The sequence below is a fragment of the Carcharodon carcharias genome, chromosome 20 (genome assembly GCF_017639515.1).
Source record: "Carcharodon carcharias isolate sCarCar2 chromosome 20, sCarCar2.pri, whole genome shotgun sequence".
Taxonomy (NCBI): Eukaryota; Metazoa; Chordata; class Chondrichthyes; order Lamniformes; family Lamnidae; genus Carcharodon; species Carcharodon carcharias.
Genome location: NC_054486.1, coordinates 30,174,624 through 30,194,270, shown reverse-complemented (window position 1 = coordinate 30,194,270; position 19,647 = coordinate 30,174,624). Strand labels below are relative to the sequence as shown.

Here is a 19,647-nt window from a genome sequence, read left to right as displayed (position 1 = left end):
TTTGGCCATACCCAATTACGCCAAGCAATTTAAGTTGGCCATTGACGCAAGTGACATAGGCATTGGGGCCGTCCTGTTGCAAGAAGATGACACTGGAGTTGAAAAACTGATAGGGTATTTTTCACAGAGGTTGAATGCACAGCAGAGAAGAAATGCAATGATCGAAAAGGAGACTTTGGGTTTGATGTTGGTGTTGCAGCATTTTTGAGATTTATGTTGCAAAACTTTCGCCAGAAACAATTGTTCATACAGACCACAATCCTTTAAGGTTTCTGGACAAATTTCGAGATAGAAGTGCAAGGCTACTCAGATGGAGTTTATTATTGCAACCATTTAATCTACAAATTATACATGTAGCAGCACAAGGAAATCTGATGCAGATGCGTTGTCAAGAGTTTGAAGCTTGCAGAGAAAATCGAACATTTAAAACCTGGACACCGGACTAGAATGATTTTTGTTGATATCAAAGATTTGATTATATATTACGTTAATGCATGCATCTGGTAATGTAATAGTGTAATAGGTATAAGAGGTAATGTAAGATGAGTTCAGAAAATAAAGCCATCTTTTTAAATTATGATGGTTCATTTTTTAATAAGGAAGGGGATGTCAGGAAGATATAATAATTATCATATTGTTATTAGAATTTATTGTTAATTAGAGTAATAGTGGGTTCTGTGTCTATGTCTGTGTGTGAGATTTAATTGAACTAAAGGCAGCTGTTCTGAAAGCTTTGATGTATTAGAAGATATTAAGTAAATAGACATTGGGGTAAAGGGAACATTTTCATTTTTAAATAAACCAGACTAGATTGAATTCAAAAGAGGGGGTGAAATATTACACTTAGCTAGTGGAAGTTAAGAAATAATGTGTTTATTTTTCCCAAAGATTACTGGTAAAATTGGTACTATGAGAGATTTTTATTATTAGAAAGGTAAAGTCCAAGGACATAGTGAAACAATGGGAATTTGCATTCAAAGGGGGAAATATGGATAAAGGAGAGAAGGCTGTGTGCAAGGGAAGACATTCTAAGATCTAAAATATGCGAAAAGCCTTCAGCATCTAACCCTCAAGCTGCTGCATACAAAGAACTGAAGTTACGAAAACTCACTTTGAATTGGATTGTTCAGGGTATCATGTTTCTTTGCATGGGTCTTTTAAAATCTGTGTATCTTACAGTTGCCTTAACGAAAGTGTAACTGGGGGTTAGATTAATTAGGGGATTTAGAAGTTATCGTAGTAATTTGTAGATGTGTGTGTACGTACTTAAAATCATTTCTTCTATTAATAAAGGTTTCATTTAGTTCTGTAAGAAACCTATAAGACTTGGTCTTATTACTACTGAATTCAAGGCACGCATCTCAAAATTTATACAAGTTGCAAAACAATTGTGGCAGTTGTTTCAAGTTTCCCTTTGGGATTTGAGCAGCTCAGCATTTACCATCAGCTATGCCATAATAGGCTCCAAGACAGAAAAAATAAGGGGACCTGAGTGCATATCTCAAATTCATGAAAGTAGCATTATTCAGGAATAGACATTGGCATATGTGCTGCTTTTTTATGGAAGTGTCTGGAAATAGTGGTTACAGCTAATTTTTAAAAATTTATTTTTACTGGGAACACCTTTCTTCGATGGTAAATAAATAACATAAATATGTCACAAGGTACATTTGGTATCAGAAAAATGGCGCCTCTGAGCAGCTCCAGAATCAGACAACATTCAGGAGTGGAGTTCAGTAAGGGTGACAGGCAGCTCCATTAGGTGGCATGATCGAGGCTGGATTGGCCAATTTGCTGAGGTTCTACACTGGACTGCTGGGGCTGGGGGATGGTATCAAATAGGATCCAAGTACATTCCCAGAAGCAGGACAGGAAGTAAAAATGAGAGGCTCGTACTAGGCTTACTTTCGCATTTCTTCTGATAATTGGTGGCGAACTTGGCGTTCATAGAACCGGAGAACAGATGGTTCCCCCACAGTGAGGTGACGACTAAGGATTAAAAAATGATTACAGCTTCCAAAAAACATAGTTGCAATCCATTTCCATTAACAAAATATAAGTATATTGTTAAGGTTTGCCCTTCTTCAGCAATCATTATGTTATTCATTCCAGTAGATTAAACACATTGAAATATTTTAAGTTATAACAAAATACAATCACCCTATTATTCAACAATTGATTGCAGTAGATTCTAATTTAAATCACTGCTTGCAACCCTTTTATTTTTAAGTTAAATTTAAGTCACCTTAAGCAATGAATAACAAGATCCACAAAGAACTGTTGCAGCACTGCAGACATCCAAGACCACATAGCAAAAAGATAACTCTGGATGCTTCTCAGTGAGATGCTGGCACAGCAATGCATCTAGCATCACTTGTGTGCACCAATTAGCGAAGAGTATTATGGCACCCTCTATTGCACTTTGTTTTTGCCCAGTGTTAACTGAATGAGGTGTGCAAATGCTGAAGCAATGATAAACTTCCTTAGTGTCTGACTTTTGGGGGATTCCAGGGAATATGAGCTGTTGTATCTTATTTCTTCTTGTTTGGTGGACGGTACTTGGATGTTCTGTGCTCTTTTCTCTCAAATTTGTCATGTCCTTCCCTGTGGAGATAAATTGAGACAATTATTGTTTGAAAATTACCCTATTCTGTTTGGCTCAAGAGGCAAGATCCAAGATTGCAAATATAAAAATAAATGCATAATGCCTTATGTTAAGATAATAAATACCTTCCAAGTTTAGTGTTAGCGTTAATGGCTTGGCACCTTCTAATCATTCAAATTGGCCTTCTATCTCTATTTCAAAGTGTGTGGAAAGGACATGGTTAAATTCCAATGGGACAACTAAAGCACAAACAAGTCGCAAAGTATTAAACAGAAATTAGAACGTGAAAAAATAGAAATCATAACATGAAAGTAGGCCATTTGGCCCAATCAATCTCGGTATGCATTTATCCTCCCTGAGCAGTAGTTCTAATCCCATTTCATTTTATTCTCCCTCTCCTTTGCCTATCTCACCTATTTTAAAATGCGGACAATCTCTGTTTCAATCACTAACTCATCTAATGCATTCTACAGTCGTATTACCCCTTTAAACCCTTATAAACATTTTTCTGTTCTCTATTCTAAATCTCGTGTTTAATCTGATATCTATGTCCTTTTGTTCTATCCTCATAACTACGGTAAAGATTATGTTTCGATCTGCTCTGTCTCATCCTTTCATAATTTTAAACACCTCTAGGCAAGATCATTCTGCTGCCTTCCAAGGATTCCGGGTGATTTCTCTTGGCGTGGCCAGAGGTGGAAGAAGAATCATCAGAGCAGGCTTCACTAATAGTGGAGAATTTATGAAACTCTCTGAAACTGAGGAAAGCACCTGGAGACGGTCATTCAAAGTTGCTACTCAGCAAAACAAGATTATGGGAACCCATTGGAAGCTGGGTGCAACTGTGGACTGTTTTCTATAAGGACTTAAATTTTGTGGAGTTGTGATGTGTGATAAGTATAAAACTGGAATGATCCTCTCTGTGGTTTAAAGTACAAGTTGCCTACAAAAAGAAAATACCATTTGGTCATTAATGCTTTTAGTTATTTGTTACAGTAAAAGTTTTAAAACATGAAATCTTGTGCCATTCTTTCACCGAGTATTTGGATGTTCTAAACTTTTAAAAATTATCGGTATCTATGGAAATCTTAACACTATAACAATAAACTTTGTCACATAAGCCTGTTACAAATTATGACTTATCTGCTTGTTAAACTCTCCAAACACATTAACTGTTTTTTTAAAGATAACTTAAAGCTAAAATATCACAAACTCTAGTTTGTGGCCTTGCACTATATCACTATTATTTCACTTGTGTCTCAGCAATCAGAATTGAACGTTGTGCTGAAAGTGTGAACTGACCAGAAATCTATACAGCATCATCATGATGGCCTCGACTGAATTTCCAATAGAGCTCAAGATTCGGTTTTCTTGTTGCTGAGACTGGGCATAATGTTAAGTCTCCTAAGATCTCAGATCTCCTTTGCAACTTCAACATTCACTGACCACAACTCCTATTTTCTCCTAACATGGAGTATCTTACATTTATTGATGTTCAATTTCACCCACCATAGTTCTGTCGACTTGTAAATTTGCCTACCTCTGTTACACTGTAACTTCTCCAGTCCAGAACTCCAAAATTCAAAAACATCAGTTATCTGGAAATTTTTCAGCAGGTCCTGCAACTCTCAAGACTCGCTACTTGTGGCACTGCAACAGCCCTGGGCCCACTGGATCAATGCTGCTAATCAGCAGGTGGTGGATGGTGAGCCCAAAGGGCTCTTTAATCTTGGAAAACACCTTTAGCAGCAACTGCTGAGCGGGCCTGGAATGTTTGTGCACAGGCAGAGGCAGGCTGGTGTAACTCAGTGATTGACTGATATGTCCGGAATGTGGGGAAGAAAAGAGGGTTTACGCAATTGAGCCAGGAAGGCGAATGGCAGTTTTAAACTTTACTGTGTTTCTGATCCTGCTGTACAGGGCTCATTACCCCAGGCTGGCCGCTCTGCTTTGCATTGCCGGGGGAGCGCGTTAATTACTGTGTGTGTGTGTAACAATATATAATTTTTAAGTTGAATATGTGTTAAGGAAGGTAAAATGGTTTCAGTTTCTAAAAGAGGTTAGATGTTTAATGATTTTAGGAAAAAACAAAGTAGAAAAAACTGGGGCGTTGCCTAGCGACAGTGGTCAAGTGACACACATTCACAGAGAAAGACAGAGAAAAGTTCAGTGTGTGTCAAAGAGTAAAGACAGGGATTTTTCAGCTCGCCAAGAAGAGAAAAGTACAAGGCTAGTGAGACAGTAGTTAGTATTGAATAGTCAGTACAGGACTCAGTAAAGTGATCAGTTTAGCGATGTTGCTACTGAAATAGTGAGTTTAAAGTGCAGTTATTTTTGGGTGTCTTGAGGAGAGATACCAGTTGGGTGAGAAGTATCAAGTAAATGCTCAAGAATTCACTTGGAGAAAGCCATTTGCACATGTGCCAGTACTAAGCAAAGAGCCTGTGTATCAAGCTATTGGTAACTCTTCACTGGTTTGTGTGTCTGTGAAGATATTGTTGGGTAAAGAATATTAGGAAATTGAATTATCTTCTTGTGCTTGTATTGATGTATTGACATCTTTCTAATCTTTTTGTCTGGTACAATATAGTTCATTTTTCTTGTTTTAATATTTTATTCTTTGTGTTAAAAAGTTCATCAGCAGGCTCCTGTGAATTTGTTCAGTAACTTTTTTCTACAGTTTCAAAAACAAGCTAGGATCTATCAAGCCTGGTTTCACTCTGGGATCTGACTTGTCCAATATTAATATCAGCTGGGTTCATAAAAGTGTGTGTACGTGGGGCTCTGTGTGTGTGTTAAAATGGGGTCACGTTGGAAAATAGTTTGGGAAGCACTGAGGGTAGAGGGCACAGATTAGGTAACAACTTATGATAACAGCAAGTATCTTCAAATGTATGCTAAGAATGCATTAGGATTTACAATGCCTGAAAGAACATTTATAAAGGAATGTATTGCTTAACTGTTGACAATGCTAAATTTTATTCTGGACCCCTGTGCATTAGTGCATCAGCCCATATTTTCAAATGAATAGATTTGAAAACAGGCACTTCGGTGCCTTTACACTAGTTTTGGCATGTTTTCTAATATTAATATCAGCTTCACATGCTTATTCTATAATCCAGAAAATTCTGAAATCCAGAAACACATGGGTCCCAAGCATTCATAATTGGTAGATTACAACGTGTTTGGATATTTCTCAGCTGTTCTATAAAACCTAATTGTACCATACTATAACTAACCCCTACCCTAATTTTGCATAGTCTGAATCTGACAAACTTGCATTGCAATTCTGAATCTAGGTTGTTTAAGCAGATAGAAACATTAAGGCTCTCAGCACAGAACCCTGGACACTCATTCATCTCCCAGCCCGACATCGTTTCCTAACAGACCTGCTGCATTTTCATTTTCAACCAATTCCCTATCCTCCTCCAAGTTTTTGACAAAGATGCTCATTGTATTGTGTAACAAGTCCTTTACCAAAAACTTTCTGCAAGTTATATCATGCAGTTTTCCAATGACCACTTGGGATGTCACTTCCACAAAAGAAGGTTATACAGCAGAGGTTTCTTCCCTGAAACCATGCTGTTGACACACACCAGTCTATTTTCCCAATGATCAATTATGGGATCAGGATTGGGAGCTAAATATCCAAGGATATACATCCTATAGAAAAGATAGGCATGTTGGCAGAGGGAGTGGGGTTGCTTTGTTAGTAAGAAATGAAATTAAATCGATAGCAAGAAATGACTTTGGGGCAGATGATGTAGAATCGGTGTGGGTAGAGCTGAGGAACCACAAAGGTAAAAAAACCATGGGAGTTCTGTACAGGCCTCCGAACAGTAGTCAGGATGTGGGGCACAAGATACACCAGGAGATAGAAAAGGTGTGTAAGAAAGGCAAGTTTACAGTGATCATGGGGGATTTCAATATGCAGGTAGACTTGGAAAATCAGGTTGGTAGTGGATCCCAAGAAAAGGAATTTGTGGAATGTCTACGAGATGGCTTTTTGGAGCAGCTTGTGGTAGAGCCCACTACGGAACAGGCAATTCTAGATTTAGTGATATGTAATGAGGCAGATTTGATAAGGGAGTTTAAGGTGAAGGAATCCTTAAGAGGAAGTGACCATAATATGATAAAATTTACCCTGCAATTTGAGATAAAAAGCTGGAATCAGATGTAACGGTATTACAGTTGAATAAAGGCAATAACAGAGGCATGAGGGAGGAGCTGGCCAGAATTGACTGGGAGATGAGCCTAGCAGGAAAGACAGTAGAACAGCAATGGCAGGAGTTTCTGGAAGTAATTTGGGAGACACAGCAAAAATTCATCCCTAGGAAGAAGAAGCATACAAAGGGAGGACGAGGCAACCATGGCTGACAAGGGAAGTCAGGGACAGCATAAAAGCTAAAGAGAAAGCATACAATGCGGCGAAGAGCAGTGGGAAACCAGGGGATTGGGAAGCCTACTAAAACCAACAGAGGACAACTAAAAAAGAAATAAGGAGTGAGAAGATTAAATATGAGGGTAAACTAGCCAGTAATATAAAAGAAGATTGCAAGAGTTTTTTCAGATATATAAAGGGTAAGAGAGAGGCAAAAGTGAACATTGGGCTGCTGGAAAATGATGCTGGAGAAGTAGTAGTGGGGAACAAAGAAATGGCGGAGGAACTGAATAGGTACTTTGTGTCAGTCTTCACAGTGGAAGCCACGAGTGACATACCCAAAGTTCAAGAGAGTCGGGGGGCAGAGGTGAGTATGGTGGCCATTACCAAGGGGAAGGTGCTAGGAAAACTGAAAAGTCTGAAGATGGATAAATCATCTGGACCAGATGGATTACACCCCAGAGTTCTGAAGGAGATAGCTGAAGAGATAGTGGAGGTGTTAGTGGTGATCTTTCAGGAATCACTGGAGTCAGGGAAGGTCCCAGAGGACTTGAAAATCGCTAATGTAACCCCCCTGTTTAAGAAGGGAGTGAGTCAAAAAACGGGAAATTACAGGCCGATTAGCCTGACCTCAGTCGTTGGTAAGATTTTAGAGTCCATTATTAAGGATGAGATTTCAGAATGCTTGGAAGTGCATGGTAAAATCGGGCAAAAAGTCAGCATGGATTCATCAAGGGGAGGTCATGTCTGACAAATCTGTTAGCATTCTTTGAGGAGGTAATGAGTAGGTTAGACAAGGGACAGCCAATGGATGTTATCTACTTGGACTTCCAGAAGGCCTTTGACAAGGTGCCGTACAGGAGGCTGCTCAGTAAGATAAGAGCCCATGGTGTTAGAGGCAAGGTACTAGCATTGATAGAAGATTGGCTGTCTGGCAGAAGGCAGAAAGTGGGGATAAGGGGGTCCTTCTCAGGATGGCAGCTGGTGACTAGTGGAGTCCCGCAGGGGTCGGTGTTAGGACCACAACTTTTCACTTTATACATTAATGATCTAGATGAAGGAACTGAGGGCATCCTGGCTAAGTTTGCAGATGATACAAAGATAGGTGGAGGGACAGGTAGTATTGAGGAGGTGGGGAGGCTGCAGAAGGATTTGGACAGGTTAGGAGAATGGGTAAAGAAGTGGTAGAAGGAATACAATGTGGGGAAGTGTGAGGTCATGCACTTTGGTAGGAAGAATAGGGCCTAGACTATTTTCTAAATGGGGAGAGAATTCAGAAATCTGGAGTGCAAAGGAACTTGGGAGTCCTAGTCCAGGATTCTCTTAAGGTTAACTTGCAGGTCGACGCGGTAGTTAGGAAGGCAAATGCAATGTTGGCGTTTATTTCGAGAGGACTAGAATATAAAATCAGGGATGTGCTGCTAAGGCTTTAAAACGCTCTGGTCAGACCACATTTAGAATATTGTGAGCATTTTTGGGCCCCATATCTCAGGAAGGACGTGCTGGCCCTGGAGAGGGTCCAGAGGAGGTTCACGAGAATGATTCCAAGAATGAAAGGCTTAACATATGAGGAATGTGAGGACTCTGGGTCTATACTCGATGGAGTTTAGAAGGATGAGGGGGGATCTGATTGAAACTTACAGAATACTGAAAGGGCTGGATAGAGTGGATGTGGGGAAGGTGTTTCCATTAGTAGGAGAGAGTAGAACCCGAGGGCACAGCCTCAGAGTAAAGGGAAGACCTTTTAGAACAGAGATGAGGAAAAACTTATTTAGTCAGAGAGTGGTGAATCTATGAAATTCATTGCCACAGAAGGCTGTGGAGGCCAGGCCATTGAGTGTATTTAAGAGCGAGATAGATAGGTTCTTGATTGGTAAGGGGATGAAAGTTTACTGGGAAAAGGCGGGAGAATGGGGTTGAGAAACTTATCAGCCATGATTGAATGGCAGAGCAGACTCGATGGGCCAAATGGCCTAATTTCTGCTCTTATGTTTTATGGTCTTCTTTTATTGATCCCACTTATGCATATACAGCTGTGTCAGCACATAGTGCAAACATTGGCGTAAGGTACCAAAACGTACCAGGTACTGTATGTACAAAGTTCAAAATGGTTTATCTATGAAATGCATGGGAAAGATTTAAGATTTTTCAGGCAACTGGAAATTCTTTACAAAACATAAAACATTTTTGAAATAATAAGTATTACAATTTCAAAAATCTTAAGTGAAAGATGTCACGTTGGGATGTCCAAACACGTTGCTGTATGGCAAAATGCAGTGATTCCTTTATTCCGTTGACCTGCCTTTAAACTTAGAACCACACCCCAGCTGGTAATCCATTGTTCTTACCTAAAGCATCTCTGGCAGTAGAGATCTCCATCACAGTCACGGCAACGAAGTACAGCATCATTATTGCAGATACAGCACCAAGGTAGCTCCTCATCACTGTCTGCTTCCTCATCAAATGGTGGGGAACGCAACTGACAGGCACAAAGTTATAAGTTCACTTTTAGTAAACCACTTGCATTTATATGGCATTTTTACCATAGGAAAACATACAAAGGCCCCTCACAGGAGTGCTATCAAACAAAATTTGGCATCAAATCACATAAGGCGTTATTAGGATAGGTGAACAAAATCTGAGATGTAGGTTTAGTGCTTTAATGGAGGAGAGGGGATACAGAGACTGTGAAGTTTAGGGAAGGATTTCTAGAGCTTATGGCATAAACAGCTAAATGCATGACTGCCAATTGTGGAGTGATTAAAATCAGGGATGCAAAAGAGGGCAGAATTGGAGATGCAGGCACCTTAGAGAGTTGTAGGGTAGGAGGGACTTACAGAGTTAGGGAGGGTCAAGGCCATGAAGAAAGTTGGAAACAAGGTTGAGAATTTTAACATTGAGTAAAACAAGTGACACAACGGACATATTACTTAGAAAAATAATGGCATGCCCCATATTGTTTTATTTAATTATGGAGCTGTGCTTGACTTAGGGAGTATTTGGAAGGTCATACGTTCATAAGAGGAGTCTGGTGCTAGTCATTTTTGCCAGTGTTACACAATTAAGCAGTATGTGTGTTCCCTCGGCAGTAGTCACAGTTGAGGAAGCAGTAGCTTTGTTGGAGTGCTCAAGGGCTACTTTCTACTTTGCCTTATGATAGAGTTAGATTGGATGCTTGAGGCTGGGAGAAAGAAAGAAATCTCAAACTTTGGTAGCGTTGAATTTGTTCAGTTGACTGAGGTGGAATGTAGGTGAGTTGATTTAACTGACAATATCCTTCATTTGGCAGGTTTTAAAATTAGCATAGTAGGTGCTTTAGAGGACACACTGTAACACTAGATTGCAGGGAGGATACTGGATCTTATGTAAGGAACAGCTGTTTCTCTAGACTTATTTTTCACACAACTATATAGTGTTTTCAAATTGCTTTGTATCATCTTTTTGATGCTGAGACAAGGAAAGGTTGTGTGTTGGTTTTACCAGGAAGGGTTCAGCCTTCATATACAGCCATGGGTTTAACATGCAGGTTATGCTGCTGGACTAAATTTTTTCAAAGTTGTTTATCATTTATCTCGGGATTGGAAAGCTGAATTCACCCTGTTGTCTGGGGAATTGCAAATATAGTCAACTTGTCTGTCCACTGAAATTTGAAAATGGCCTCTTCAAGTCATGTCATGACTAATTTAGAACTTGGGCTGGTAGATTTCGAATTTCTTTCAACTTGCACACCCAAAAGTGATCTGAACAAGCCAAAGTGTCTCAGTTAGTGCAACTGCTAGGAGGGAGAGGATAAACAATGCACCAGGCCAGAAACTCATTTATGAGCTGGATATGTATTTATAAAATGAAATTATCTCTGGTTTATTCATAGTTCAGGAGTTACTAGGTTGTATGGGATACATTGTTACATATTTCCCTCTTGCACTTCACATTAGACAGTAGCTGACAGGCCAGGCTGACACATGTTTCCTCACCTCTTTGGTGCCAGGGATGACACTCGCTCTCACTCACTCACTCTCTCTCTCCCTCTCTCTCTCAACCTTACAGGGAGCTCAGTGACTCTTTTAATCTGATATATATGATTTTGCAGGGAATGGTAGTCAGAAACCCACATTCCATCAGTTGCCTATAGATAACAGTCTTTAAATATTAAATTCATGTCTAATGGGTAGAAAATATCCCAAAATTTGTGACAGAATAAGGATATTATTTTACACCTGATGCTACTGTAAGTTAAGCTGTTCAAGACTTAAGTTGCAAATTACATACTGAAACTAGAAATATGAAAAAAGAAACTGTGAGAAGAGAAAGAAAAATTTTGATCCATAAAATATAGACTCTGTAAACTGTCAGTTATCAGGTTTGATGTGTCCTGCAGGAGCTTAAAAATCTCCTACAGGGCTGTCTGTATTACAAGGCCATGCATCCTATTAATCTTTTCTTTCTTGTTGGCCAAACTTATTGCATTTTTTTCCTTCTTTTTCAATCTCCCCACACCACTTGTTCTGGCCCTCTGGACAACACTCAGTGCCATTTAATGGAAGGACATCTGAGCATGGTCTCAAAGAACAAGGTTCCATTCTAGACAAAAATCACACAACGGCCAAGTTTGGGAATTCCACAAACTGTACCATCCCTTGAACTCTTAATTATATTTTACAGCTAAAATGAGTCCTTATGAAGCAGGTTTGAAAATTATTTTAAATGTCATGTGGGTCTCGTGTCTGTCGGTTGTTTGCAGAAGTCCAGAAAGGGAACCCATGCCCTTAGTCATAATTTTTGGCCCACCTGAGGGAGAACATGCTTTCCTTGAAATGTACTGTGTTCAAAAACATCTAACCTTAGCAGTTAGCAACATTTGGTTCATGATTGCCATACACCTGCATCTAATGTACAGCAAAAAAACTAATGAATGCAAATTCAATTAAGGAGGACACTAGTGAAGAAATAGCTGAGTTAGATCAGCTAGGTCTATGGTTGACAACCTTTGTGAACAAGGATTGTGGCATCCCCCTCTCTATGTCCTCCAGAAGACATTTGGTATTGAGAAATTGGATTGTGTTTTTAAAACCAAAGAAATGAAAACCTTACTTACAGGCCTCTTGCTTGGCTCCAGTAAAACCTGCAGGCAGTATTTTTGCCTTAAACAGGTTGAAGCGTAAGAATCAAAAGATAGTTAGGATAGTGAGCTGTGAAACAGTCAATCCTCTGCTACAAGAATTCTCATCACAATATTGCTTGCCCATATTCCGTCTCTATGTAGGTCACAGGAGCTGACCCCTGTTCTCTCTCATTAGCACAAGCACAGCCCCCCCTTAGACTCTGTTCTCTCTGTGGTATAACAGGTGTAGACCCCTGTCCTACCTCTCTGTGGATGACATAGGCATTGACCCTTTTGCTAACTCTCTCTGAGTAGTACAGGTGTGGATCTCTGTCCCCACTCTCTCTCTATAGGTATCACAAGTGCAGACCCTTATCCTATCCTACAATGGGTGTCAAAGGTACATACCGGTCTCCCACTCTCCTACTTCTTTCCTCTGTGGGTTTTGCAGGTACAGACCTAAGTTCCACCTCTCTGTGCTGCGAGATAAAGCACCCTATCTGAGAGAAGCCATTAAGCAAGAAACTGTTGGAATTGTGACCTTTTACAAAAAAGTTAGTAAAACCAAGGAAGGAGACATACATATCAGCTATCTGGATCTGGTTACATACAATTGGTAATTAAGAAACTACATAAAACAGTGACAAAAGGTATTACAATAGGTATGTGTCCACTTCCACTGTGGACAGTTCAGCGGATAAGTGGATATCAGTGGATAAACACTAGAAACTGCCTTGAAACAATTCAATCTCATTTTACTCAGCAGCATTTCTACCTGTCAGAAATATTCCTCATGTCAATGTTACTAGATCTAATCTTAGCTGAAAAGATAACTGAAGTATCAAATGCATCTGGAACACTGAATTACTGCTAGATGAACATTGTGAAAATTAGCACCACCCATATATTTATTCTCTGTAATGCTCATTTACTTCGGTCTCCAATTACAGACAATACCTTCTTCCTGGCAGGTGTGGGCTGGGCTGATTTAGGTTTCTGTACAGGGATGTTGTAGCCACTTGCTTCATCTAGGGCAATTTCTTCATTAACCTAGATGTATAAGTATTTAAGTCAGTCTTTGGAGAGCAGCATTGTAACAGGAGCTGATAATCTATCAGCAGATTACAGGAAACAACAGATAAATCTGTTTTAACAGTGCTTATTAGATCATAAACCAATTATGATTCTGCTGTTCAAAAATTTCAAACAGAAACTAAACAACTTTAACTAGCCAATGATAGAGCAGTGAAAAAGGGATGTGCAAGATGCCAGTTTTGGGGGAGCACAGGGATCTTTGGGGAGAATGTTATTGTGCTGCTGGAGGAGGAAAGAGGCCATGAATAAATTTGAAAACAAGGAGGAGAATTTTAAAATCTACCCTGGTACCTGTACATTTCTACGTCACCCATTTTAAGGAAATATCTTGCAGTATCTTTCACTAGTGCCTCAGCAATCCAAAAATACTTCACAGCCAGTGGTGGGCTATTGAAATGTACTCCCTGTTACAATACAGGGAATGTGACAGAAATTTTGCACACAGCAAAATCCCATAAACAGTAATGAGATAAATAACCAGCTAACCTGTTTTCATTGTTATTGGTTTAGGGACTAAGTAGGTCAGAACTCCAGAAGAACTCCTCTGCTCTTCTAAAATTGTGCCATACAATCTTTTACGGTCTGGGCCTTAGTTTACTGAAGCAATCGAACAAAACATCTCTGATGATCCAGTAGTCTCAGTTCTTGTTTACATTATATGCTTAAGTCTCTGAAATGGGGATTGAAACCATGACTTCTGACTGAGTTGAGGGTGCTACCATTGAAGAAAGGGTGATATGATTATATGCAACAAGCTGGGGAAAGTTCATTCTGGTCTATTTAGGCTCCCTAATCAATCCAAAAACCCAACATCTCAAATCATCAGTTAGCAAAACAATAGAAGTTGATTTTCCCTGGGTTTTTTAATATAATGCATAAGCATTTTTATGTACTTTGGAGAGTTAACAAAGGAAGACATCTTCATAAATCAATTAGCTTCTGATGGAATATCCCAGTAAATTCCTTGATATTCTGGGATTGAATCTACTGTTTCCCTGGGAGTGATGGTGGGTGGGTGTTCAAGTCAACTATGTGGTAGAGAAAAAATTATTTTAAAAAAGGGTGAAAAGCTCCAGAAAAGTTCCATATTCTGCGGTATTCCCTTCTCACTATCTTGCATTCCTCACAAAGTCTGCACCTTTGATGGGCCAAACACAGGCCTGATAAAAGTCTCTTAAAATATTGCAAATCAGACCTGTTTCAGAATTCGCTGGGTGAGCAGCTCTTCATTTTCTTCATCGCTGTCCAGCTCAGCATATTTCCAGTCATCCACAGCTACTGTCAGCACAGAAAGTAGAAACCATACATGGCTTTTCAACACATCTGTTGCATTCGCTCTCTCATTATTCACCTTGTATTTTTGCAAACATATACACTGGCAGAGGTGGTAGCACACTCATTAACCCCAGTAAAACAGACTCAATGACATATTATTTGGAGCATGTCCAGCTCACTGCTGATAAAATGTCAGAATTCAGAGAAGGCCATAGCATCTATACACCCAATTAAAACATTCTACATAAAAATCATTTGAATTATGCAATTAAATTCCAGCCTGTAATTCACTCCCTGGTATCCATTATTCTACATATAAACCACCTGGAACCCCTCAATTAGATTCCAGCCTGCAAAATTCCCAAATATATGCATCATTCTATATATAAACCATCAGCACCCCTCAATCAGATTTCAGTCTGTAACACTCTCCCTGATATCAACATTCTATTATATAAACCATCTGAACCCCTTGATTAGATTCCAGGCTACAACTAAGTATCACAGGCAACTAACTAACTCCCAGGTATCCATATTCTATATATAAACCATCTGAACCCCTGAAATTTATAAAGTGCGGCAGGGTACTGGAAGTACTGTTGCATTTCAATATAGTGTATTAGTAATTCTGGAAGAGGTGACATTGTGTCCTTCCACCATTTAGCCTGCCAATTTGAACAATATGGAGAAGCAAGCCTACTCTGGCAATCCCTTAGTTACGTCAACCTCAAACTCCCAGAGGTCAGTAATCAGCTTCACATTGTGCCCACCTTGCTTTATCTACAGGGAAGGGCAAACCTCTCTCTCCAGGGTTAAAAAGTTAAGGTGGCAAAGGAACAATTCTACCACCCTGTTACTTTTTTCTGAAGTTGTATAAACAGCAAACTTTGCAGGGAGGTTGCAAAAGAGGTTCTGGCCTCCAATCCCAACCATCCTCTTCACAGAGAGGCCAGACAACAGAAACCTGGAATAAAAACAAAGCAAGTCTGATGCATGGTACCCATTCTATGTGGCATTAGTGTCATTTCCCTTCATAGATGCTGTCTGGCCTTCTGTGTATTTAAACGTTCTGTTTTTATGTTAGGTTTTCAGTATTTGCATATTTTCATTATTAGATCTGATCACTTGGACCTACTAAGTATCCATGGCGGAAAGTTGAGACAGGCATCGATTCCTTCCCTTTATTTTAGAATAGAAGATAGAGATCCCCTCCTCTTAATTTGGGAGTTGAAAACCTTTGAGCTGTATTTGCATCCTCTTTACTGCCCAGAGGAATTGCTGGTGTGACTGTCCAGGTCACAGAATTGCCAGGCTGATACCTCGGATGGCAGCATCGGAAATACTAGAGGCAGGGGAAAATATTCTCATTTATTACATTCACCCTATCCATATTTGCAACCATTCAATCAAGTCGTGTTAGTATATACTGGTTAAAAGCTGAGGAGGCAGGGACAATGTCTGGGAGCTCAGGCCTGTGGTACATACTGTAAATGAGGGTGTGAATATGAATACCTGCAGAAAAATATATTAAGACTAGCCCAAAATCATATATTACACACAAGTTCCATTAATTTCAATTCCTCCCCACCAAATGACTGTTGGAAGCACTATGGCCAGAAAGACATCCTCTTGCACAAAGTATCATAAAGCACTGCATGCAGCTTACTGGATAGTGGGCACTATGCCCATGACATTCCTGCAACTCAGATGGCCAAGTTCAGTGCTTGTTGGGCCTGCCTGTTGCAGAGTGAGGGCCTCAGCAATGAATAAGTTCACACTATTCTCAGTACCAGCTGAAGGAAGTTGCATCTTTTCCCATGCCCTTGCTCCTCCGTACCCTGTGGAAAAGGGCAGCACGTCCCAAAACAGGTTGAACTACATGTGAAATTTAAGCCAATTAGAACAAGTGATGTTCAGTTCCAATCGGGAACAGGAAAAATATCAAGCAACCAGGAGGCTCAATCTGACAGGCTCACTCAGCAAATCTGCTAATCCAGCCAAGCACAGCAATCCACTGGCTGACCGTGAAACGCAAAGACCCTACACCTAACAGGCAGGACGATTCCCCTTCCAGCCATAGACTTCACTAGTCTCCAAAATGAGCTATCTCAACCCCTGACCAACACTATTACTAGTGCAAGCAGTCAACTTGAGAAACCTGAATGCATCATTGTCCTCCTCCAACAAGTACCATGTAACCAAAACATACAAAGCTGTCACAGATTACATGTGAACATACAGTTAAAAATCCACAATGGCTTCATACAATAGGTCTGTGAATATGCTTTCATTTAAAAACTCATCACAAAAAGAAAATTGTGCAGGCTGTAGCTTCACCCAGCTGGGCTTTGTGACTTGAGCTTTGCAGTAAGCCCAAGGTCCATTTTCCGGTTATGGCCGGATTGGTTGAGCTCAGTCATAAATGGAGGATGAGGCACAGGTGGTGGCGTGGGAAGCAACGGACAAATAGTACCTGAATTCTTTCAGATAGACCACTGGGAAGTGCGCACTGTATGATTGAATAACTCAGGCTCACACAAGTTTATAGCCTCTTGGGCACAATGGAAAATTGGAAAAACAAAGGAGAAAAATATTTTGTCCCATATTTCACAGTCCTTCACTGGTGCTGGGTCAAAATCTTGGATCACCCTACCTGCCAAATACCATAATAAGACCACAAGATATAGCAGCAGAAATTAGGCGATTCGGCCCATCGAGTCTGCTCTGCCAATCAATCATGGCTGATAAGTCTCTCAACCCCATTCTCCCACCTTCTCCCCGTAACCTTTGATCCCCTTACGCATTAAGAACCTATCTATCTCACTCTTAAATACACTCAACAACCTGGTCTCCACAGCCTTCTGTGGCAATGAATTCCATAGATTCACCACTCTCTGGCTAAAGAAGTTTCTCCTCATCTCTGTCTTAAGGGTCTTCCCTTTACTCTAAGGCTGTGCCCTCGGGTCCTAGTCTCTCCTACTAATGGAAACATCTTCCCCACATCCACTCTATCCAGGCCTTTCAGTATTCTGTAAGTTTCAATCAGATCCCCCCTCATCCTTCTAAACTCCATCAAGTATAGACCCAGAGTCCTCAAACATTCCTCATATGTTAAGCCTTTCATTCCTGGGATCACTCTCGTGAACCTCTTCTGGACCCTCTCCAGGGCCAGCACATCCTTCCTGAGATACAGGGCCCAAAATTGCACACAATATCCTAAATGTGCCCTGACCAGAGCCTTATAAAGCCTCAGCAGCACATCACTGCTTTTATATTCTAGTCCTCTCGAAATAAATGCCAACATTGCATTTGCCTTCCTAACTACCGTGTTATCTGCAAGTTAACCTTAAGAGAATCCTGGACTAGGACTCCCAAGTTCCTTTGCACTCCAGATTTCTGAATTCTCTCCCCATTCAGAAAATAGTCTATGCCTCTATTCTTCCTACCAAAGTGCATGACCTCATACTTCCCCACATTGTATTCCATCTGCTACTTCTTTGCCCATTCTCCTAACCTGTCCAAATCCTTCTGCAGCCTCCCCGCCTCCTCAATACAACCTGTCCCTCCATCTATCATCTGCAAACTTAGCCAGGATGCCCTCAGTTCCTTCATCTAGATCATTAATGTATAAAGTGAAAAGTTGTGGTCCCAACACTGACCCCTGCGGAACTCCACAAGTCACCAGCTGCCATCCTGAGAAGGACCCACTTATCCCCACTCTCTGCCTCCTGCCAGACAGCCAATCTTCTATCCATGCTAGTACTTTGCCTCTAACACCATGGGCTCTTATCTTACTGAGCAGCCTCCTGTGCGGCACCTTGTCAAAGGCCTTCTGGAAGTCCAAGTAGATAACATCCATTGGCTCTCCTTTGTCTAACTTACTTGTTACCTCCTCAAAGAATTCTAACAGATTTGTCAGACATGACCTCCCCTTGATGAAACCATGCTGACTTTTTGCCCGATTTTACCATGCACTTCCAAGCATTCTGAAATCTCATCCTTAATAATGGACTCTAAAATCTTACCAACGACTGAGGTCAGGCTAATCGGCCTGTAATTTCCCGTTTTTTGACTCACTCCCTTCTTAAACAGGGGGGTTACATTAGCGATTTTCAAGTCCTCTGGGACCTTCCCTGACTCTAGTGATTCCTGAAAGATCACCACTAACACCTCCACTATTTCTTCAGCTATCTCCTTCAGAACTCTGGGGTGTAATCCATCTGGTCCAGGTGATTTATCCACCTTCAGACTTTTCAGTTTTCCTAGCACCTTCTCCTTGGTAATGGCCACCATACTCACCTCTGCCCCCCGACTCTCTTGAACTTTGGGGATGTCACTCGTGTCTTCCACTGTGAAAACTGACACAAAGTACCTATTCAGTTCCTCTGCCATTTCTTTGTTCCCCACTACTACTTCTCCAGCATCATTTTCCAGCAGCCCAATGTTCACTTTTGCCTCTCTCTTACCCTTTATATATCTGAAAAAAACTCTTGCAATCTTCTTTTATATTACTGGATAGTTTACCCTCATATTTAATCTTCTCACTCCTTATTTCTTTTTTAGTTGTCCTCTGTTGGTCTATGTAGGCTTCCCAATCCCCTGGTTTCCCACTGCTCTTCGCCGCATTTCATGCGTTCTCTTTAGCTTTTATGCTGTCCCTGACTTCCCTTGTCAGCCATGGTTGCCTCGTCCTCCCTTTGTATGCTTCTTCTCCCTAGGGATGAATTTTTGCTGTGTCTCCCAAATTACTCCCAGAAACTCCTGCCATTGCTGTTCTACTGTCTTTCCTGCTAGGCTCATCTCCTAGTCAATTCTGGCTAGCTCCTCCCTCATGCCTCTGTTGTTGCCTTTATTCAACTGTAATACCATTACATCGGATTGCAGCTTTTTCCTCTCAAATTGCAGGATAAATTCTATCATATTATGGTCACTTCCTTCTAAGGGTTCCTTCACCTTAAGCTCCCTTATCAAATCTACCTCATTACGCATCACTAAATCTAGAATTGTCTGTTCCGTAGTGGGCTCTACCACAAGCTGCTCAAAAAACCATCTCGTAGACATTCCACAAATTCCCTTTCTTGGAAACCACTACCAACCTGATTTTCCAAGTCTACCTGCATATTGAAATCCCCCATGATCACTGTAACCTTGCCTTTCTTACACACCTTTTCTACCTCCTGGTGTATCTTG

General features: G+C 40.6%; 1 protein-coding gene across 3 annotated transcripts in view; it reads right to left on the bottom strand.

Annotated features, from left to right (window-relative positions):
- Nucleotides 1–1,590: 1,590 nt before the first annotated feature.
- Nucleotides 1,591–19,647, bottom strand: part of zfyve19 (zinc finger, FYVE domain containing 19) — a 42,358-nt gene continuing 24,301 nt past the window's right edge. Inside the window, exons 8-12 of one of the 3 annotated variants that reach the window (XM_041215242.1) lie at nucleotides 14,378–14,460; nucleotides 13,045–13,137; nucleotides 9,335–9,465; nucleotides 2,731–2,796; nucleotides 1,591–2,604 (exon numbers count right to left, since the gene is read on the bottom strand). In XM_041215242.1, the coding sequence (XP_041071176.1) occupies nucleotides 2,778–2,796; nucleotides 9,335–9,465; nucleotides 13,045–13,137; nucleotides 14,378–14,460 (326 nt within the window). In that variant the 3' untranslated portion in view covers nucleotides 1,591–2,604; nucleotides 2,731–2,777. The remainder of the gene's footprint in view (nucleotides 2,605–2,730; nucleotides 2,797–9,334; nucleotides 9,466–13,044; nucleotides 13,138–14,377; nucleotides 14,461–19,647) is intronic. The other 2 variants (XM_041215240.1, XM_041215241.1) reach the window with 2 other exon arrangements.